We start from the raw sequence: 24,044 nt of genomic DNA, 5'->3' as shown, positions 1-24,044 counted from the left end.
TTAAGTTTATTATATTATATTATATTACTAGCCTATTCATTTAAATACCTACTAATGTTTCATCAAAATCATACACCGTGTAACAAGTACGAATTACACGGCTAATCAATTACTATTTATATTATTATTTATCGCAATTAAAAACTACGTAACCTAAAACTACATACATATTTCTAATTTACGACCATTAAACCGTTTTCGACCCTAACATTAACCCGTTACCTAACACCCCTTTAAAAACTAATTCCAAACTATACAAGGATTAACTACACTTGGTGTTATAATGGGCATAATCTCCTCCTGTTGTCACTATTTATCACGACCCCCTGCGCGTGAGTTTGTATAAATTATTTATTAGTCTCATTGACCTTTTAACTTGGATTTTTTTATGTTTTCTAAGCTTTTGTTGGTTTTCTAGTCCCCTTTGAGAAAGTAGGAAGTGTAACAGATGTCAAAACTGTGACGTGTCTATGTAGATCAGGTGTTCCTACTTTCCTGGCTACTCAATAAAAAAGAAAACGCTTTGTCCAGTTTAAAAGTTTCTCACAGTAATTTTAACGACCCTCACATCACCCTCACCCTTTAAATATTGAGTGAATTTTCTTCGAACATGTGTATTCAATACTTCTAAATTTCTGTATTAAATAAATAAAGTCAAAAAGGCCATGTTTTTTCTTAATTTTCACACTTTTATACTTGTAACTTTTACACTAGTAGAGCAATAGAAAAGATGTCAAATATAAGTAGGTACCTACATAATATATTGATATACAAAATAAAATATACCCGTCGAATCTATACCTATCTCTCGCGGCGAATGATGGGCTCTGTGACAGTTTCTTCAAGTCTTTTTTACCTTTAAAATACATGGTTGAAGAAATATGTTTTTTTATCATATTTTTATTATACCTTTTAAATAACATTTTAAATAAATTATTGTGCTAATCATCCAAAAAACGCCTAGAAACATTTTATTTGACAGCTACTCCATACAAAAATGATCTGACGAGAGAGTTAAATATACGTTTGCAAAATAATAATAAAAAAAATACTTATTCTTGATAAATTAAATTTTTGGTGGCCTACTTTTTTTACCAAAATATATGCCGTTGCGTATCAACATTAGTTCTACTTTTCAGTATCTAGGGATTAATTTAATTACTTAGAATTTGAATCAAGGTGGTCTGATACCAGAGATAACGTTTGTCAAAATGTCACAGTGCGATAAAATTCCAAACTCCATTTATTTTAGACGGAATTTACAACTGCGCATGTTTATTACATTTACTATTGTAAAAAAATATTTATTTACATACAAGATATACCGGGTGTGGCCTGTAACACGAGCAAATAATTAAAACATAGATAGTACTCCTCAAACGGTGACACTTTTGTTCAACAACTTTTAAAAATTATGATGTGTTTAGACTCCCTATTTTTCATACAAAATAAATATTATCTTCAATGGACGCCATCGCCACGCCATATCATTGTGATTGACGTTGCTTGTCACGCCTTAAACATAACAAAATTCGCAATACATTGCATCTTAGAATAAACTTTAAAGTGTATTAAAAATCAAACCACAAGTTATTTTTAAAAGTCGCTGAACAAATGTTGGTCAGTACAGTACAGCCTACTGTTTAATTTTTTGCTCATATTACAGGCCACACCCGGTATACAGTGGTACTACTAAACAAAATTAATAGCTAGCTTAAATCTATAATTATGTTACTCTTCGAAATTTAATTGACATGTTACTTACGTTATGAATAAAGAAATTGAAATTGAATTTAATTGAAGGCCGCAAAAATATATGTAACACGCTCTTATGGCTCTACAAATTTTTGCGGATCGTGTGAGATATTTTTGCGGATCGTGTGAGATATTTTTGCGGATCGTGTGAGATATTTTTGCGGACTTCATTGTGACATATTATTGCAGGTGACTGTCCGCGAAGCTTTGGTGAAATGACACTGACAGGGTGCGAGATCATTTAGATATCATTCTTATGTCAAGTTTACACGTTCGAATTGGTCTCTGAGATCTTATGTCTACCATCAGTTTTGACATTGACATAACGCTCACGTCTACGTAACTTACTTTCTGTACATCTCGCTTGCACTAATTTGCGAGTACGAGCGAGATGCATAGAAAGTAAGTTACTTACACGTGAGTGAATATGTCAATGTCAAAACTGATGGTAGACGTACTGTACGGCTACCACCAGTTTTGACATTGACTTATGAGCTTCGCGTCTACGTAAATTACTTTCTATACATCTCGCTTGCACTAATAGGTATGCGAGTACGAGCGAGATGCATAGAAAGTGAGTTACTTACACGTGAGTGAATATGTCAATGTCAAAACTGGTGGTAGTGCTACTGTTACATACATGGTGGGACCGAACAAACCGGCATAGTACTTTAATCGGAAATACCGGTGCTTAAATCGAGTCAAAAAAGGTACCTTTAAGGATGACTCACGCTAGACCGGGTCGAGCCCGGGACGAGGCGTCCGACATGTCATTTTCTATGACGGCTGATCGGTGATCACGTGGTGCTTTCCATAGAAAACGAAGCGCCGGAAGCTCCGGCCCGGCCCCGGCCCGGTCTAGCGTGAGTCATCCTTTATTTTACCATGGGCCCGCCCACAGTTATAAATTCAAATCCTTCTGTTTGTTTTTAAACCGGTAAACATGAGATACAAAAAGGTATAATTCAACGGCAATATTTCATTGCAAAAGCATTAATTCATTTAATATGACATCGTTGACTCTTTTATTCCTTAATACCAATTCAAGATTAACGGCCGACCCCAAAAATAACTATATTTATATGAAGATAAATTTGAAGTTAATAATTCTTTTATTATTGCGGCGACCTGCTGTCAAAGTCGTCAAAATAATAATAAGGTGTGACGGGTTGTCAACCCTAGTTTGAGGATTACGACGGGTTTGGTGTCAACCCTATTTTGTACAAGCTGCTTGTTTAAAGCACTTGTTGCTTTTGGGGTTCCGTGAGGTCGTTGACCTGACGGTGACTTATTATTTTTATCTAAGTGACTTCATCGATACGAATCCTGATTTTTTGACTTTCGCTCGATAGAAAAAAACGATTATAGGCCTAAAACTTACTTAATTACTCCTCTGGCGCAGCGACCCAAAGTGTGTCTTGGCCTCCAACACGACTGCTCGCCACAGATCCCGGTCCTGTGCCGTTTCTCGCCAGTTTTCAACCAGGAGCTCGCGCAGATCAGCGTCCACCACATCCGCCCATCGATACCTAGGTCGGCCGACCGGGCGGCGTCTTATCGGTTTTCCCTCAAACGCTGAAGCTCATACTAAAAAAAATCGGGCAAGTGCGAGTCGGACTCGCGCACGAAGGGTTCCGTACCATATAAAAAAAAAAAAAAAAAACAAAAAAAAAAAGCAAAAAAAAAACGGTCACCCATCCAAGTACTGACCACTCCCGACGTTGCTTAACTTTGGTCAAAAATCACGTTTGTTGTATGGGAGCCCCATTTAAATCTTTATTTTATTGTTTTTAGTATTTGTTGTTATAGCGGCAATTAATAACAGAAATACATCATCTGTGAAAATTTCAACTGTCTAGCTATCACGGTTCGTGAGATACAGCCTGGTGACAGACGGACAGACGGACGGACGGACGGACGGACGGACAGCGAAGTCTTAGTAATAGGGTCCCGTTTTACCCTTTGGGTACGGAACCCTAAAAAATTGACTCAATTGCCAAAAAGTCACACGGAAAAACTTCGATGTAGGCATTCTTTCCATAATATTACGGATACAGAACCCTTGATAATATTCCAGCCTAACCAATTAACCAGTTCGCTATCCGGAAGGGTTACTGTCATCTATGCCTGTGTCACTAACGACCATCGGCAACCCTTACTTAACTGTCCCTTTAAATTATAGCCTTATATTTTATTCAATAATCGTCAATACAACAATATATATATATATATAAAAAAAAAAAAACTAAAACTAAAACTTAAGACTAGCTTTAGTCAAATTGCACAAACCTAGGAACTACTAGAAAAATAATTATCACTGGCCATACAATTTTGAATCTTATGTCAATGTTATTAAGACCACAAGACATCTCGCTCGTTTAAGAACAGCGCCAAGGGTGTTAAGATCCATTTTGTTTTTTTTCTTTGAGAGGGGAGAAAGGAAGAGAAAGGTGTTTGAGACACTATTATTTCCGCGTTCGTGCATCTGTAAATTTAAAATGGCAATTAAAAAAAATAGAGTACAAAGAAACAGAAGAAACAAAGTAACGCAAGCGAAAAGTGTTATATTATAGGTATAAAAGTCAACTGACCAAGTAATTGTTAAAAAATTCGCTGGATGCCTAGCGGTAAGAGCGTGCAACTTGCAATCCAATACCAACGAGTTTTTCGGAACTTATGTAGGTACGAAATATAATTTGATATTTACCAGTCGCTTTTCGGTGAAGGAAAACATCGTGAGGAAACCGGAATAATCCAATAAGGCCTAGTTTACCCTCTGCGTTGAAAGGTCAGACCGTCGCTTTCGTAAAAACTAGTGTCTACGCCAATTCCTGGGATTAGATTAGATGCCAAGCGGACCCCAGGCTCCCATGAGCCGTGGCAAAATGCCGGGGCAACGGGAGGAAGATGATGATATTCTCACAATCACAACTTAAGGTAAAAAACGTAGGTATTAGTGTTGTGAATAACGCTCATTTCGAGGCTTAACGCCTCAAAGGCGGCAACCACGATTTCTTACATACATACGCGTAAAATAAATAAACACAATTCTCAAATATAGTCGAGTCTTCAAGTCTACGAGTCTTGAATCGAATTAAGCCTAATTCACAACACTGGTAGGTATTTATACATAATATTTGACGGCCGCACCTACCGCGAATTCGTAATCTCAAATAGAGTGCAATGACCCTTCTAACCTGCATTGCATGAATGGTCGGAGATGATTTATTGTACGATTCATATTCGCACGCGTTCTACACGCTCGTATCGTAGGTTATTATACCTAATTATTTGTTGGCGCTAATTACGGTATACGTAAATAAAACAAATGGATAAGAGTTGGGAAAGGTTCCGTAGCTATTAAAATGTACGAATACGTATTCAAATTTGAATAAAATCTGAAGAAGTACAAACTATAGTCCTATTACAACTATGGTACAGTTTTTAACGTTGATTATTAACGAGCCTTTTTGATTTGGAGCTACTCATTAGATTTATTTTGGAGCAATTTACTAATGTTTTTTCTGTAATATGATAACATTCCATTTCTAACCGCAGCTGCACTACCGGTACTGAACGCGTCGCTGTTATTGTCAATTTCCATAGTAAAATTGACAGTATTGCAGCTGCAGTTAGAAATGGAATGTCACCCTAAATACAGTATGCAACTGAACGAAAAGCAATTACTCAAACCCGTTAATATTTAGGTCATACTGAGCAACTTTTACTATGGGACCAACCCCGAAACGCGGAAAAAAAATTGGATGTTTCATACATTTTGCTGGTCTGATGTTGAAATTTCCTATGGGAGAGTCAATTTTTTTTCGTGATTTCGGGGTTGGTCCATAGTAAAAGTTGCTTAGTATGACCTAAACATTAACGGGTTTCAGTAGGTAATTGCTTTTCGTTCAGTTACATACTGTATGTAATTTGAAAAATATATTTTACTGGAACTAGAATTAGGACCATAGTTGTATGTAGTGGAACTTGTGGACTAAAGTTACCTGAGTTTACGGCTTTTAATGCTCTAAGACTCTAAAGAAGCGAAGTTAAGACTAATAAAGAGTGACACAAACCTAGCCGCCATATAAGTAAATATGAAATAACATGAGAGCGTAACATCGATTGTATAGTAGCGGCATTCTGTGGCGCGCACGCAAGATTCGTCAATCCGCTTCGCTTACGGTTATGACTTCATCTTTCGCGTCAAAGCCTAATTAGGTAGGTATGCACGCCTTTTCACAAAACTAATGACTGTTTTTGAATTTAATAAATAACCCGCCCTAACTTTGAATTTATTTTGTGCCAGCGACTTCAAAAGAAGATGTACGAGGAAAGGTATTAAAGTTTGTGAAATGGAATTATTAATTTATTATCAATAAAATACATATAAATATATACATACCTTACTATTTTTTCTTTTCAATATAAGTAGGTAACACGCTTATGAGATCGAGAGTAAAATTAGAGCGTAAAGCGTAACTTTGATTGTAAGGGAGCGGCATTTTGGCAGCGGGAAACGACTCATAAGTCCCACTTGAAGTAGTTAATACTTAATAGTTTGCTAGCTTAGTTTTAGAGGTCTTAAAATCTGTGTTAAAACGCAAAATACAATTCGCCCATAACTTTTTTTTTTTTTACAAACATAGCGACAAACTAATCTATTGCCTCATTCTTTCTAATCCCGCTTAAAAGATAACATTCACATCAGTTTTACGACGAACTATAAAAAAAAACTATAACAATGCCCCGTTGTGCCGTTTCTTTCCTTCCCACTTATTACCTGAAAGAGGAAAAGAGATAAAAAATAATTAACGTGAACGTGTCTACGGGATTTCCCCTAATAAGGTCCAGGGTGCGTAATTTTATTATGGCAGCTTTTATGTTAGATGTGTTTTGACAGATGTCGTGTTGCGATTTTTTTGTTTTCATTTCTGTTCGTTTGTCGGTATTTCCAAAGTTCCAGACATTTGGTCTTTGTGTTAAGGGTCGGTATCCAAAAGGTTTTTATGGAAATTTAACAAATGCATAAAATAAGTGATAAGGAGTATCTTATTGGGCAAACATTTAAACATGAAGGGAGTCAGATGGTGTCAATACTGTCAATTCTGAACTGATTCTCGTGAACATTTTGAGCAGTTTCAGTTAATAAATTAGGTAATACCTATATTTTTTTTGTCGATTCCGATATTTTTCAAAATGGCGGAATTGATGGCGGATTTTTCAGCTTTAAGCTATGCTCTCTACAGCTTACAGTTTATTAAGAGCCACAAGAACTCGCAGCCAAAAAGCCGCTCTCATGTAATTAAACTTGTGCACTCATTTAAAAAAAACAACGAATATTTTGATTTTTTGGACACGGACAAAATGTTTATAGGTAACAAAATGTGGTAGATTTTTTAGGTACATAGTTACTTTATTTTGTACTTGCTCGGACATAATGTAGGTATACCGTTCTTACAGTAAGTAGCCCATATGTCTACAATTTTATTATTAGCATAGAATCCTGACCTTTTCAACGCATTTGCATTGTTCATTCAGAGAATATGTTTATCCGTTTGCATAATAATAGTAAAAAATTGTAATGCCCAAGTGCGAAAAGCTGGCAGTTGCATTGCAATAAATACAGGTACCAGACCCAGGTAGGTCTTATACTGATAAGTGATAAGCTAACACCACATACCTAACAATAACTTGTACTTTCACACCTTTTACTTAAACATTTTGCCGGCAAAAAAAAAGGTATCAGCGAAACGCATTGTGCCAATGCAAAGTATTTCTGAATTAAAAAAAAAAGAACGCACTGGCACCGTGACCGATAGGAACCTATAACCGAAATTTTTCTTTTCTTTTCTACCCTAGTAGCATTCTACGGATTATTTTTACCCTACAGACAGAAGGGGCACGATTCATCGTTACAGACCGATCGAAACGACGGCGACGGATTGATAGTGTATCTTTTACGATTTATTTAATCGAAGACGATATCGGAAATCGCAAAAATCCGTGCAATTATGAATATCGCGTAGAATCGACATTGTATGGGATCAACGATTTGATATTGTCTCATTCTTGACACTGGGTCTGCACGCGCTGCATCCCGCGATCGCGTATCGATAGTAACGACTAATTGCTCCGTGTATTGAGTGGCATTGTCGAAGCGACCGATCCTCACGATTGCCGTCAGATTGATCGATTAATAGTCGTCGTCATTATTAGGGGCTCCATGCCCTTAATAATCTCGGCGGATGGTTGGCTGTCCCTTAAGGAGATAAAACGTAATATGTATTACTTACTATAAGTATTACAACGAGCCACGTTATATTACCGTAACGCTCCTATTTCCTTATGCCATCTAACAGGACGTGGCCTTGAACTCGCCCGATATTGAATCGCGAACCCTACGTGGCCTACGTCTCCTTCATACGGTGACCCACACAGCAAATAACACGCGAAAACCAACCTAACAACTAACGCAATAAGGCGCCTTAAAGTAAAACTTAACCCGTTTACTGTACGCCGAACTATGCGAAGTTTCTGTTACTTGAGTTTGGACTCTAATCTAATTGTGTTAAGGTCGGAATTACCTTGTAGTTGCTGTTGCTAAGTACAGGATGTGGATTTGAATTATATCGGTTATGTTATGTTATGAAAGAGGTCCTTTGCGCTGCCTTTGCGTAGTTTAGTTCGTATCGCGTGATGAGCTGATGAGTCGATGGCTATTTACTTTTTTTTTGTGTGAATATTGGCATGAAAACTAATAAGTAGTAGGTACAGTAGAATCCGCTTATAATGACATCGAAGGGAAGTGGCAAATACGTCATACTAAGCGGATGTCATATAAAGCATAGTTGATTAACTTCTTGTTTTTGTTAATTTTTACAAATTAATCTCAAATTCCTTTGTGAGAGATGAGTTTTATTATTAACCTTGTACCAATTATTAACTTGTCACCGAGAATCAAAACTAAAATAACTTAAACGCCATTACGCCACGCACGCACCAAACATTCTCGCAGGAAAAAACGCGGGGACGGCCACGAAAACCAGCAAATGTGTCAGTATAACCGGACGTAATTTCATTAAAATAGGATTTATAGGTCATAGTAAGCGGTTTGTCACTATAAGCGAAGTCATCTTATCCGAATTTGTCACAAAGAATTTTATATGAAAACCAAACTTCGCACAATAATAACGTCATAGTAAGCGGTTGGTCAGTATATGCGGAGTCATAATAAACGGATTCCACTGTAGGTACCTAGGTATTATATTTATGACAACGCTATCTATTGTTGTACATTATGTTGACATAGTTGCCGTTTTGTCTGACTAGTAATACATATTACTACTTAAATACCTACCTGAATAGCCACCTACTCAATTGTAAAAGAAGTAGGTAGGTTACATACTCAACAAACACCTTTTTAAGTACCTACCTAATAGGAAGCCTCGCCCCTTGCCGCGAAAGAAGGAAAGAAAAATAATTGTTTCGTTATACCTAAATAAAATTAATTCTATTTATCCAGAATTTGTGACTTCTTCAAGAGTGCCAAGAAACTCAAGTGGGCTACTAATCTACACATTATTTTGAGTCATAAAATTCCCATAACTTGTGTTTTTAAAAGTAGTAAGTATTAAAAATGTTGTACGATTTGAAGTTTTTTTTTAATTCAATTTTCAAACTGCCAACACTCTTTTGGCCCATCGTGTAGATACATAGGTACTTATACTACTTAAGACTTAAGTATAATTCGCGTCATGAACAAATTCGAATTTCCTCATTTTAGCGCAGGTAGCAACTAGGGTTATTAAAAGAGCTTGCATCTTCTATTTATAAACACGAGACCTCACAAATGCTAATCGTTCGGCGCGTTGATAAATAATGCGTGGCAATTCATCAGGAGCCAGGTATTTCTGCTTCGCGCCATAACCTGGCCGCCTGCGGAATGTCGACCGACGACTCGGCGATCTCCGCAGCTGCGGACCTGACGACGAGCGACATGACCTCTCTCTACCACGGCCCGCGGCCGAATGCTGAAGTGAAGTACCAACAAACTAGCAATCACAAGTACATCGGGTACTCACTCCGTCCCACTAGCCTGCGGCACGCACACATTCAAACCTATACACACATCTATCGTATTCTTTGCCGCTAATTTCCTTCCTCGCGGCGGAGAGCCTCTCCCCCCCGTGAGACGCTTCATCAGAAATTGCAAATACGCCTTTTCTATGACTTCTAGGTTTAAAAAAAGATATACTATGATGTATTTAGGGTAGAATTAGGTAGATTGTGAAAAGTTTTCAGTGTTTTAAAGCGTATTTTCAGAGAATAGGTTGAATATACGGTTGGTGGCCGGTTGCGCGCGGAGTGCGGGGTTTTGCCGCGCTGCGCAACGCGCCCCGCTCGCCGCGAGCCGGCAAGCTCGCCGCTTCGTCCGACAGTCGTGTCTACGGCGCCACATCAGACGCTCGCGCGCTTCTCTACCCCGACCGGCTCACGAATAATGTTTCAGTGTTTGCCAAACTCTATTGGAGGTCTCGGTAGAAGTATCGTATTTAATAGTTTACACTGTATAACCAACAGCATAGTCTCAGTGAGTGTTACGCAGTGTGTACGGAAAAAACTTTATCGAAGATTCTGAAGAATCTTTCGTAAATTGTGTAAATCGCCGGCCGCGGTCGGATAGCATTTTGCACAAACTTTTCGGTGAGTAAATTTTTTTCTATGTCCTGTAGGCTTTTTGAGTGTGTAGTTTTCTCATTTTATTAATGTCTGAGAGTGCTTGCGGTATTGCGAGATAGTAAGTAGTTATAGCTATGTATGTATACTTCGGCGGCGCGGGGCGTTGGCTTGCCGGCAAGTACCCACGTACTTTTCTGCGAAACAGCGCCGGCCGAATTCCACGCATAACTGGCTAAAAAAGATACTTTTTAAAATAAGAAATGTCTTTTGTTTGAAAGTGTAATAAGTTAATGCTATAAAATTTTAATTTATTGCGATGATCAATAGATTTCATTACCGAGTCGTATTATATTTTTAACAATAGTTTTCACTACTTAATAATATTGTGCAAGTAATGCATGTTATGTTTACTAAACAAAGTATTGCACAATTTCGAAGTGTTGTGAAATAATTTGGAAATGGGTACAGTGCGGTTGTGCCTGCTTGGAAATTTACCTAAATTGAACTAAAGAGGGTAGTTAGAAGAACTACATAATTAGATTATTTAGTACCTTGGTACGACATCAATTTAGGACGCTAATTATAATAAATAATAGAAGCAATCTTGCGTAGAATAACTATTTCGACTTAGTGAGTAGGTGCTTACTGTTTAACAGCTTTTTCGTTTTCACAAAATATAATGAGATAAAATATTTGACATATTGTCAAGTAAGTAAGTAGGTACTATTTAATACTCAAATACTCTTTTATTAATTACCCACTAGTTACTTATATTATTTAATGTTATGATATTGATGATTAGCGGATTTTCCGTAGCAAATTGATGTTATCTGTATAACACGATCACTTGACGTTGATCGCTCGAAGTTTCAAAGTGTATTTCGTAATCTATGCGCAATATAAAATTAACCATTATAGAAGTATATTAGATGTAATCTTGTAATATCCGCAGGTTAAACTATGTACTTCAATGACTGAAAAAATATTTTAGTGTTTAAAAAAAAATTGCGAAATTTTTCCTGTAAGTAGGTAGGTAAATAGGTTATGCCTGGAATTATTTTAAGTATATGAATTGTAAGAAGTGCTCCTAGGAAATATATGGATACTGATACTTTAAAATACTCCTAACTATTTATAGTAAGAAAAAGTTTAAAATGTTACTTAGAGATTTTTTAATCCACATCTTAAAAAATTATAAGTAATAAATACATTAAATTACATATCTTGAGTGTTATTTCAAATTCAACTGTAGGTCCCTAAGTACATACCTTAATTTTTCGTGTTTAATAATATAATGAAAAAAAATCTAGAATTTTTGTATCTGAAATTTATACCTAAGTGTTATATATGTACTTACAAATACGTACTGCAAATGTAGTAACATACCTACAGTGTTAGTAATGTTCTTAAGTTTAATATTGCAAAGTAAAATAAAGCTCAGTGATAAAATTCTTCAATCATGACATGGCGGGAAAACGTTTGATCCGTCTGTGAATTAGATCGGCGCGATCTCCGCTTCGTTCCGATGATCGCGTTATTGGTAAACAAGGTACCTCCTCATTTCGCGCCAATTTCACTTTGTAAACAAAATCGCTTGCAGAAATCCGTATAGATACGAAACGTAAAAAAAGGTAAAATTATAGTGATGTGCGCAGGTAGAAAGCGTCCATAAAAGTACGCGAATCCCGTTCAACAATCCCTTTGTACGCGGGCCTGTGTTTGTTTTAGACAAAAGTGGGATAAGTCCCAAGGCCAACAGAGTCTTTATAACAGTTGGGTTTTGCATCCAGACTTCAGTCTAGAATCGGACTTCGCCGCGTACGCTTCCCCGTTTTGCAATCTTACTTTTTACTGTTTGTAAATACGAAGGGTCAACACCCCTCGTCTACAAACTTAATTGTTTTTTTTTTATTTTGCGGTTTTTGTTTTGACTTATGCTGATAGTGACTTGTAGTGTGCCGTGAATGTAACTATTTTAATGGTTCTAAAGTGTATTTAGTAATTGAGACGTCATTGATAAAGGTATACATATTTTATTAATGAAGTTATTACTTTTTTTTAATTTATCTTGAATAATTTTGAATAACTGAACTTATTTATTGCGATCGATTTATTGGTACATATGTGTCAGTGTTATATACATATGTATTATGTTATATCACTGGTACCTTATAATTCTTATAAAGTAGTTCGATATAGTTTGAGATTAGATCGTTCAGTCCTAAATTTTTTAATTGATTACGATTTTGAAGAGTCTGCATATATAGGTACTACCTAGTTATCCGGATTTAGTATAATACTGAATTATTGGTTATTTATTAATACATTCATAATACCAACCATTATTCTTTATTTGGTAATGATTCTCTTAGGCACACCTTAGGCAGGTGGAACCATAACAGACGTAGGTTGAAACATATTATTACAGTACAACAAATATTATTACACGATTTAAAGCACTTAAAACTAATTATTTCTAGTTAAACCTAAACATGCTACAACTACGTTAAAACTAAACCATTATTTAAAAATATATTAAAATAAATACGTATGTTTAAATTTTGTCGACATATTGTATTATTTATTTATCTGTATTAAATATATTTTTTGTTATTTATTTTTTATATAGGTATCATGTCTTTTATCTTAAAGCACTCTTCTAATTTAAAATATCTGGTTGTTGCAGACGGTGTGCGTTGAACCCATCGCGCGCATCGTCCCTGTGATAAGGGGCCCTGTGATATCGACGACTTCGTCTTAGCTTTAAAACTAGTTAGTCCTTAGAAATTAAACAAAATGTCGGCGACCGACACTCAGATATTCCCATTCGACTTCTGGGATACGTTGGACGAGGAGTCAATGGAGCTGACTCAAACATCAGAGTTCTGGACGCAAGTCCAGTACGAGGCGGAGCGGCTGGACTTGGTGCCGCCAGCAGATCTAGAAATGCTCCAAGATGAGCTGGATTGGAGAATATTGGACGCTCCGGAAGAGCTAGAACATAAAGAGAACATAGTCCACCATGACTGTATGTGGGCAGGCTCGTGCGCTGACTCCGTTCACCCTACGAACACATTTGTACCATCCGAGCTGTCGCGCGCAGCGACGCCGGGGCCGGGACAGAGCCTGCTCCGACGGGACATGTCACCGCCTAGACCGGACACTCCGCCTTCGCTGGACGGGGACGAACCCCCCCAGTTCCGCCATGCCGTCGACGTCGTGGGCACAGCGCAGCGCCTGCTGAGGGACTCCGCGGCCGTCGCCGCCGACCACTCCTACACCCTCGCCCGGCAACAGTTCGACAATCTGGGCGTGCAAACACCATCTGACTCCTGTGAATCAGGTTAGTTGAAATACAATTATAACTAGCTTAAGTTACATATTTAATTAGCCTAAGTTAGGAAATCGTTCTAGATTTTCATTTTCACCGGACTAATCGAAGTGAATGACCCACCAAAGTAACCACCATTAACTTTTATTGAACGTTCGGGTATCAGATAAAAGGTTCATATTTCCGACCCGCGGAACCCTTTCGAATTGAGAGAGGCTTTTCTTAAGCGACAAGTTGGGCTGACCGGGATGTCTCCAACACGCAGGCGCGGAGTGAGCGCGGGAAACGGCGCGTATCGACCGCCACCCTCCGCCTCCCGCGTCTAGACGTACCCGCGACTCCGCTCTTCCGGGACCTTCGTTCACTGCGACCTTGAACGTTCCAACCTTCCTTAATGTCAAATTGCGCTACCTTCCGCACCCGACAGCTCATCTCCCGGGATTGACATGCTTAATTAAAACAGGAATGAATGCTAGTGTCTTCTGAAAGGTCATGTTTAGAGGACTAGGGTCGCTGGTGCGTCGACCGAGGCTTGCCCTTGACGCATCCTCTGCGAATTGATGTATCCCGCCACAGACCGGGTGAACACCCTCTGGCCCCGCTCTAAGTGCATTTCGTTCACATAGGTACCTACAAACATGTTTCTGAACTGATTGGGGATTAGAAATCGACTTCGATGGATTAAAATATTCTAGTACTCTCGCTGTCTGTCGACGTATTTTATTGCAGTGCATTTGCTGCGATATCGCAATGTAATTAATTGTAACGTTACAATGTTATATAATAATCAGTTGTACATTATTGAGTTAGGAGCAAGGTCGTAATGGGTATATTAATGACTGTTGTTTGTTTACAATTCATGCGACACATGTTTGCATTATAACTGCACATTACAGAAGGGTAGATAAACATCAATAAGATACAATTGCGGAATTAAAAAAATGACTAAGGTTCATGGTTGCTCGGTAGTCTCACTGTGTCTAGAGTTCTAGACCGTTACTTGTATAAGAATGCAGCGGAATGAAATGAAATCTCATTCGAGTGGAGCTCGGCTCGCCAGACCGGTTCGAAATGAGTGCTTCCATGTCTACGGCGGCCGGATGACAATTTGATAGACAGCGTCCAAATAATCTTGATTGAAAATCGTTTAGTAACATCTAGTGTTCTTTAACTGAATTAATCACGTGTGCGTACCCGTGTTTTTGTACCAGCGCAATTCGACTGCATGGTATGATTTAATAAGTATGTATTTAACTCGATTCGCGGCGGGCCGTGTCACATCACTAGCTCGAAACGCGCGAACATTTTACGGCGCGGCGCATGCGTTCGTTATCGCGCGTACTCCGACCAGCAAACTGTTAACGGTCAAAGTTGACACATTTTCGCGCCAATTTACTTCGGTGTACGTTGTAATGATTTGTTTTATGGCCAAGAATTTTACTACAACGTTGTTTAACTGCAAAGTGTTAAACGCCGCGCTCTGTATTGTAAATCATGTTTATTAGCAAAAGCGAACGGTTCCAGTGCCATCCTATATCTAATAAACTGTTCGTTTTACTGTTCACTTTTAGTACCCATACGTTCGTAGCAAATCTGTTTCGCAAAGATAAGTTATTTTTGCTACACTGTAATTAATTGCAGGGGCCTGAAAACCTAATAAACTCGCTGGAGATAACCTAATTTAAGTACTGCTTGGTGGTTTTGACCCGCTGACATTATCTTGACGGATTGCGCGGTCGCTATTTGATGAATAGCGTTAAATAAAACTAGAACTAGTAGGCAGTAAACTAGGACAGTAAAGCGCGGTCGAATTTGTAACTCCTTTTGAAGGCAATTCAGGGCATTAGATCCGCTTCGGCGTGGTGCCCTAAAATACGTGGATATCAATCTAGATTAAACCAAGGCTGTTTTAAGTAACATTCTCTCGACGTCTATATTTGGGATGCAAAAAATATACGTTTGACGGATCGCGCCGTCAAGTCGCATGAGGTTGTAATTTTTAACTCGTTTTTAACCACATTTCTTATACTGAGCTCGGTATTTAACTCTTTAGGTACACGTTATGTAGGAATTTAATATTTTATCGAGTTGCTTGCAGTTGGGTGTAATAAAAGGCCTCGGGCGCGTAGTTAAAGCAATTTGCGCGGTCCGAATCGGCTCGACTTCAACGGCGACCTAAATATAGCGATCGTTTAAAAGCCTAACCTAACCTAACCCAGCCTCGGTTACCGGCCCGCCTGAGCGCCTGACACACATTCGAAGACCTGCGGGCTCAGCACGGTTCCATTTTTATCGACTATCACTATGCGCGTCCCTTTCGCACTTACATACTTGTTAGAACGTGACAGGCATGGTGACAAGGGATAAAAACGCGACCATGCTAAGCCGCCTGATCTCAAACACACTTAAACATAGTCACATACCTAAACCTTGCGATAATGTCGCAACAAACCTGACATGATAGTACACACGCTACACGAGTACGCACTATCAAAATATGTTCAGATTTCCAACTATTTATGTAAAGCGACATCTACTATAACTTAAAGACCTTGGTATTATCGCATGTAGGTAACACGTAGACATCCGACAATCACTATATGTGCAGTATCGTGATGTACACGTACTCGCAGTTATAGCCGGCCTCACAGCGGCCTTCATGAGTTGTTATCAATGCCGATAACAATAAGCAATGTGACTGTAACATAAATTCGTATTGTCTTATCATTATCACGAAAACCGAAAGTATGCTGACTGATAAGTAGCGTAGTAACAAGACATTAATTTTGATCTCTATAACTACTATACTATATAGTCATTAACGTGTTCTTGAAGTTTCCACTGCGTAGTCGTCAAGCAAATATCATTTGACATATTTAGAGAACCGTAAAATTTGAATATCTGGTTTTGGTACATCGTTTAGACTGCAGCGGTCGGCAACAGGCGGCCCGCGAACCTCTCACTTACGGCCCGCGAACCTCCCTAGCTATTTTGTATGTAATATTGACAAACGACAATGTCTGATAAAGTCATAAATATTAACAACGTGTGGTCCGCGTCAACTTCGGTAACTACTGTGGCCCTTGGCTGCTAAAAGGTCGTCGACCGCTGGTTTGGAGGCGTGGCCACCGAGATAACGCTGATATAGTAATGACGCAACATTCGTTCAGCCGATGGTGCGGAAGCTTAGTCACGTGCTGGTTTTAGATTAGTCGAGTTATACCTACTAGCGGCAATAGCGGCGCTTCTAAAATACCAACATATATAACGCATGCTTATGAGCTAATTTTCTTATCAATTATAAACCCATTTAGTGTAATTGATACTTTGTTTTAACATTAAAGTAGGTACGTAAATAAAAACATCCGAAATTACGGTTTAAAAAGTCAGCCTACCGTAAAATTGCCATTCACTCGTTCACTTTCATTGTGAAGTTTCCAGGCCTAAATTAGGCTTACACTTTCACAGTCATGGTCTAATTTAATCTACAGACGCGCAAGAGACACTAAACTCATTAATATTCGCCCAATTTAAGTAGCCAATTGGGATCTTGCGTCACTTTTTTCTACGCACGCGCGCGCCCATGAACTTCCGTGTAACCTCGTCAAGGTCGCAAATGGCCGCATCGATCCACCATGTACCTCGCCCTGTAAATCACCATCGTCTGTTTTAGCAGGCCAGATGACCGACTTTAGTTAGTTGCGTTATATATAACCTTTTTAAAATTACGTTTCGTTACGCGATATTTTGTTTATGGTTTTTTATTCTCACGCGTCGCGGTATTATTTTTCTTTTAATTTAGAACGAATGCTTTGCCGAGCTCATTGCTTTCGGATAAAAATCTTGTAACAAATTAGAAGGAAATAGGTAGTAAAAGATCTAAGTAATGTATGATAAAATAAAAACTTAATTAATAAATGTTAAAAAAAGCAAACGGTTTCCGTGGGGAAATGAAATAGTACAAGTACTTATAAAATGCTTATAATAACGAGTTCCTATTAGTAAACGGATGTTCATTTCATACTAATTAGTATTCTTACGACGATTATACAGGGTGTTATAAAAAAGGGCCATAATTTAAATTCAAGGACGGTATAAATCTTTCTCGTATCATTTATCAAATTGAGTAAATCTTTGTGTTAAAAGCCGTTATCTTTTGCGTGCCACTGGCAATCTTTATTGATAAAGAACTACTATATTACTGCTAGAAAGGTATTTAAGAAAAGTGGGACAATATCGCACGTTACATGCTGTGACACTTTTTATAGTAAATTAGCAAATCATTAGACGTTTCATAAACAGTGTCTAATTAGACTTTTTCATTCCTATTTAGAACCAATTTCAAGGCGCCAACTTCAAAACGGCGGCTAAATTTTGAAATTGGAACTTGGTAGCCGTTTTACCGCGCGTAACAACCAGGCCGAGGATTCTAATCGCTTACATAGCGCGCGCGCTTAAACTCTTACCTCGGCCAGTGTATAGTGAACTTTGATATTCCTAACAATGGGTATTTCTATTACATATTTATGCTGGTTCGCTTGACCGTTTGCTAATGTTTAGCTATTTGAATAGCTCGGGTTTTTCCTTACCGGGCCGTTGCTAGCACGCTATGTGAGATGGCGTGGCGCACGATAATTTTTAATTATCGCTCAAATGCCAGTGAACTTGGCCTCGTCGACGCGGCGGAGCGTGCCGCCTTAGCAGGTCGTCTGTCATATTGATGTTAGTCAATTCTTAACGTTATTTTGAAAGTTTGTGGGCAGTTGGGCAGAGTTGCAATTTTTAAAGGTTGCCAAAAGTTATGGAGACGATTTTTAAGTGCTAAAATGGCAAAAAGTTGCCAAAAGTTTCTTTCCAAGCCAAATAATCCTTAACTATGTACTTATGATTTCTATTCTCGGCTGTATAAATCGTCTTTAGTTTAGTTTCACAAAACTTCAAATCTAACAGCACCATTGAAGCGAAACTTTCCTTTATGTGAAAAGTGTCAGTTTGCACTACTTTTAATAAATCCAGTCTTAACTTTAAACTCCTCTTTAATATCTGGTTTTGTAGTAAAAGAAGATATAAGCTGTGTAAACCTTTTTGAAAGCTGTAACGTAACACCGAGATAAAACTATACGTCTATAAATTCTACAAGTCTATGACTCATTGTCTTTCTCACGGTGAAATTGCAACAGTACTCAGAACAGTGACTAATCTATTTAAGAATAGCTGTTTGCTTACTAGATAGCGTATCGTTCAGTTGCCTATACGCGTTCCAGGTTTAAATATCGTTCTAAAACAAAACATAGACTTGATGCGTTCAGCTTTAAATTCCAAATTTAAAAAAACGTTGCCGGCGTTTCATAGACAACGGAAGATCATTTTTACTGGACAATAAAAAGCGGATTCGTTTCAAATTGGAACGGCGCGAGGCGGCGGTTGTAGAGTAAACTTGGTGTCTTCGAACGAAAATTTAAAACAAGTGCTACCTATATATTTAACCTACTCAGTAAAGCCGAGCATCATGTTCGAAATTTGAAAATTCGAGCGAGAATAATAAAATGCTCTTGAGTTCGGAGATATCAGATAGGCCACAAAATATGTAGGCGCGGAAAGAGCACTAATGTAATTATATTCTGCGGTAATTCTAGTGACTGCAGTAAGATCGTACTAGTGCTCGACATTCTAATGCCCAATAGATGACATCACCTTGCTGTCACCTCTATTGACTATTACTTAAGTTTCAAGATGACATGTACTAGGACCGCGTCGAGCACGTTAACCTTATACTATAGGATTACTGTCTTCAGTCTTTATATACGGTACTAGTGATATAATAAGGCACTAGACCGGACCGGCGCGCCGCGACAATACGCTGTATCGCTTACATGTAAAACAGACGTTCCGTTAATCGTGGCGCCGGGAAACCCACGAGAATACTGAGCCTTAAGCCTTGACGGCTCGACGTAAAGTCCAAGCCTTGCGCTCTTTTATGAGGAGGATATACAGAACGCTCAAGTGATCGAACCTCAAGTGTCGAATATAATTAATATCTAGTAGTTAAGAGTCAAGCCGGCTTTAGGTTCATAATTCATAATTCATTTATTGCATTTATAATCACGTGTTACATAAGGTCTTACAAAGGGCATTTTACAGCTAGTGTTCACATGAACCCTGTTAGGGTACATAGCAATGTAAGTACTTAACTAAAACTTAATACTAATACTAAAGTAAATTTAACCTAATTTTTATATGGCATGCAACATAACACGATTTAGTAGTGGAAAATTATTAAGAAATTTAAAATTATTAAAAATATTTTTCATTTTGACTAGTTTACAAGGTAATTTGTTAAATTTAACATCGACAACAACGACATTTGTTAAATTTAACAGGTTACAAATTTACTTAATTAACATAGGTGATTATCTCTGGATTATCAAACCTTTAAAGCTTTATGGACCTTTTTTTTAAAGCCAAGCTGACTTGGCAAACATGATCTCGCGAAAATGAGACTAACCGCCCACGGACGTATGTTTAGCGTCCATAGGCGCCAATGTAATTATACCCGTTTCTACGCGGAATCACGTTTTTCGCGGCGTAGTACAGAATTGCGTACTTGCGTAGTTCGGTTTCGTTAAACAGCTGCCCGCGGAACGGGTTCTATTTCCAGCTGATTAGTACTGAGATGCAATCTTTCGTCCTTGGGGCTCGTGAATGGCGTTAGGGCTGGGCCTAAGCCTCATAAACGTTTTTTACATTGTAAAATCAATTTATTACAAAATTACTAGAACAGGCGCCATCACTCACCAGTTAATAAAATAATTAAACTAATTATTTTATTAACTGGTCATTTCGTCACATCGGATTAGATAGTGATGGCGCCTGTTCTAGTAATTTTGTAATAAAATGATTTTGTAGCTTTGGGCATAGCGATTTTCTGACTTGGCTGACTGTACCTTTCTAATTTAATCCTCTTTTTGATAAATGAAATGTCTTGTAACTTATCAAAATACATGATATATTATCAACGCGGAAACCATTTTCTTGATAACGTACAAATGCGTAGTACAGCGCTAATCATCAGAAACACTCGAGTACTGTTCCGTGTGTGTATTCACAGATATATGCTCATAATAGTAAATAATTCTCTTACAAAACTGTATATTTCTCCATAACTCTTTTTTTTTAGCCTACTTTGGTGTCCCACTGCTGGGCAATGGCCTCCCCTCGTTTTCTCCACTCGATAACTGTTATAACAATACTAATTTGTCAGAAGCCGGTGCCAAAAAAAGGAACAAAAAATATAGACATGACATAGGTACAAAGTCCGTGTAAGCTTACTTTGATAGATCAAAGAAATTTGACATTTACGGTGGTACTTACACACTTCGTCACGGCTCTACACTTGAAATACATAACTCTCCTTCGGCAATCGGGTAAAACCTGAAGTAACATTCCCGCTGACATAATTATTCGTAAGCGAAACCGGATCGCGTGGTCAAGTCAAGCGACTTCCGTGAATCGGCAGACGGACGCTATCGACAGAACAAGTATACATGCTATACTGTATTCTAGGTTAACCTATATCGACATAAATAGGAAGTGTTCACTGAACTGAACTTCGACGAACTCAAGTGACAGATAAAAGTGGTATCATACAATGTTGATTATAGTTTCTAAGTTCTCATTGACCTAAAAATTCTCAATAACTGCAGTAAAACTGCTGCAATAACATTCCTACAAGTACGCGAGTCGGATTGCATTCATAAAATCGCAATGTTACGCGCGATCGAGATTTCTGAGCTCTTCGGATAACTTACATCTTTGATATCTTGTGTTCATACTTTCCTTTATAAGATTTGAGAAGAAAAATATCCGGTTTCAAATCCGACGGTTAATTTTAAATTCAAAAGGGAGCTTAGAAATCATGAAAGTGGTTGAATGTAGCAAGTTAAGGCTTTAAATTGTATACATTTTTATTTTACCCTGTTCATTTGGGAGCCCTGCGCCCTGTGGCCTCGGTTCTAGAAAAAACAGGCAGATTATATATAGAGAGACGCCCGTATTGAGGCGTTACCATTGACGCCAACCAACCCCGTACGTCTCTCACAAGTTTTTAATACCTGTCTCTAAGGTGATGAAAAATATAAATTATCCGCTTTCTGATCTATCTTATCTAAAAGTAAAGATTACAAGGGAAAGATCGCGAGCGTTAGCAAAATCCTAACCCTAAATTAACAAGATAACGTTTCGTCACTGGAATGTCAATCTGATAAATCTAAGCTGGGTTACTAAGAGCCCTAACTAAGGCATTAACGAGCGGTCTGCCTTGACCGATTGCCAAGTAATGTGGCAATTCCGGCCTAAAGCCGCAGCTATGCATAAAATTATCCTTATAACCCACTAATTCTACTGGCATTACTTGAAACAGAGACATATACTATCCCTTGCGTTTTACGAGAATTCTTCATGCGAACCGACATTGCGTAGGTCTAAAAATAAACTCTAAATCTAGCTTTTACGAGCTAGCCAGCCGCGCGCATCATAAAAAAACCGGTGAAAAAAAGATGTTCCGATTTATTTATATCGGAATGTCGCAGTGCAGCTAGATGTGAAATTGAGGAAGCGAAGTATATTATATTTAGATTTTCCCGCTGGTAGCCCTAGTGATAGTAGCGGTAGCCGTAGTACTCCATTGAGGGTGCAGCATCTCGTTTTGGCGCGAACGTGACGTCACACGATCGATGTCGGCAGACGCTGCGGTAGTGGGGTCGACGCCCTCGCCCCACCCGCTGCAGTCGCATCCTAGATAGATCTAGGTACACCTAGACTATATGCAGCGAATAGCTCAATGAACGCTATGCGGCCGGGACGTGCAAGGATTTAATTTCGCGCTTAATCAACTCCGCTGGGGCATTTATCCGTTTAACAAGTGGAGTTATAGTTCCATTTATCCTCATTCTTAATGGTTGGAGGTTCAATTTAATGCAGTATACAATTTTCACCTGTCAGTCTTACTTACGCGTCTAGTTGTAGATATTTTTACGTGTTCTTGGTGTTTTTGAGAGCAAAAGCTAAACTTATTCTCCATTGTTACAGAGGAGGAAATCGACGTGGTATCCCTCGGCACGCAGCTGCCTTTGGCCGCAACCCACGTGCGCACAGACTCGCTCCCACGCGTGCCATCAGCTCAGGAACGCCAGCACATCCAGCGGACAGTAGCCTCAGCCATGAGTCCTCGACCAGCAGCTCGCAAGCGCTTGGTCCCGCCAACAACAATGGCGGCCTCCGTCCCGCGCCGAAGAGCGCGCGGCCCCGGCCGCCGCGGACGCCGCTCCAACACCGACACTGACTCCGAAGCCGAGGCCCCAGAAATGGAGCGACGCTCCATACACAACGACATGGAGCGCCTCCGCCGGATCGGCCTCAAAAATCTCTTCGACGAACTCAAGAAACAGATCCCAGCCACGAAAGATAAGGAACGCGCTCCAAAGGTCGTCATACTCCGCGAAGCCGCTTCACTGTGTCGTAAGCTCAGAGAAGAGGAGATCGAGCGCGAATGTCTCAGAAAACAGCAAAACAAACTCCTCACCAAATTGAAAAAGCTCCGCACTATGGTGGCCGCGCGTTATCGTCCGTATTGAGAGGTGCGCGCCGTCTCTCCTTGGTTTTAGCTTGTTCTTTGCGGAACTCCCAGGGCTCATCCACGTGACACTATGAACTTTTGTACGTAAGTCGCTTCGTAACCTACTGGACGTTGCGAATGGGCCTGGTAGAGCGAAAGCTCGCCCGTTTTAGTCCCTAGTCGGGAGTATGTAACAGTTTCAGCTTTAATGGCTTACTCTGCTTCTGTGGGAAACTGAAGTTTTAAATCAATAACTCGGGAGTTATTATGTTTTGCTCAACGATATTATGCAGTGCCAAAGTGAGCCATAAAACTGTTTTTAACTATAAATTCCTAGGTTCTCAGTAAAATATCTTAACTCACAGACTGCTTCGTGAACTAGTAGACTGGTTATACCTCTAAAATGTTTTTTGAATTATCATTAAAGTATAAATAGTTGACATAGCGCATTACAGATTTACTCCGTGTTGAATATTCGAAAAAGATATGACATTTGTTGATATTGTTTCGAAACAGTAACGAAGATTTTTTACTGGACCTTCCATTTTAAAGATAAATAGATGATAATGTACCATGGTGTTTCAGTGTCACGTTTAAATGTATGATGCGAGAGAGTTTGTGGATTGTGTAAATAGGATTGGGGGCGACGCTAGTGATGTGTTT

The 24,044-nt window shown here is 38.8% G+C and overlaps 2 protein-coding genes across 2 annotated transcripts in view; both read left to right on the top strand.

Annotated features, from left to right (window-relative positions):
- LOC134795286 (fatty acid synthase-like) overlaps nucleotides 1-24,044 on the top strand; it is a 504,205-nt gene that overhangs the window by 480,142 nt on the left and 19 nt on the right. The window lies entirely within an intron of this gene.
- On the top strand, nucleotides 10,042-24,042 carry LOC134795312 (myc proto-oncogene protein). The gene is made up of 3 exons (XM_063767130.1): nucleotides 10,042-10,461; nucleotides 13,124-13,780; nucleotides 22,856-24,042. The coding sequence occupies exons 2-3, from the start codon at nucleotides 13,234-13,236 to the stop codon at nucleotides 23,398-23,400; spliced, it is 1,092 nt and encodes a 363-aa protein (XP_063623200.1). The 5' UTR covers nucleotides 10,042-10,461; nucleotides 13,124-13,233; the 3' UTR covers nucleotides 23,401-24,042.

This window comes from Cydia splendana, chromosome 12, assembly GCF_910591565.1.
Source record: "Cydia splendana chromosome 12, ilCydSple1.2, whole genome shotgun sequence".
In the NCBI taxonomy this organism is placed as follows: Eukaryota; Metazoa; Arthropoda; class Insecta; order Lepidoptera; family Tortricidae; genus Cydia; species Cydia splendana.
This window is presented reverse-complemented; position numbering and strand designations above follow the sequence as displayed.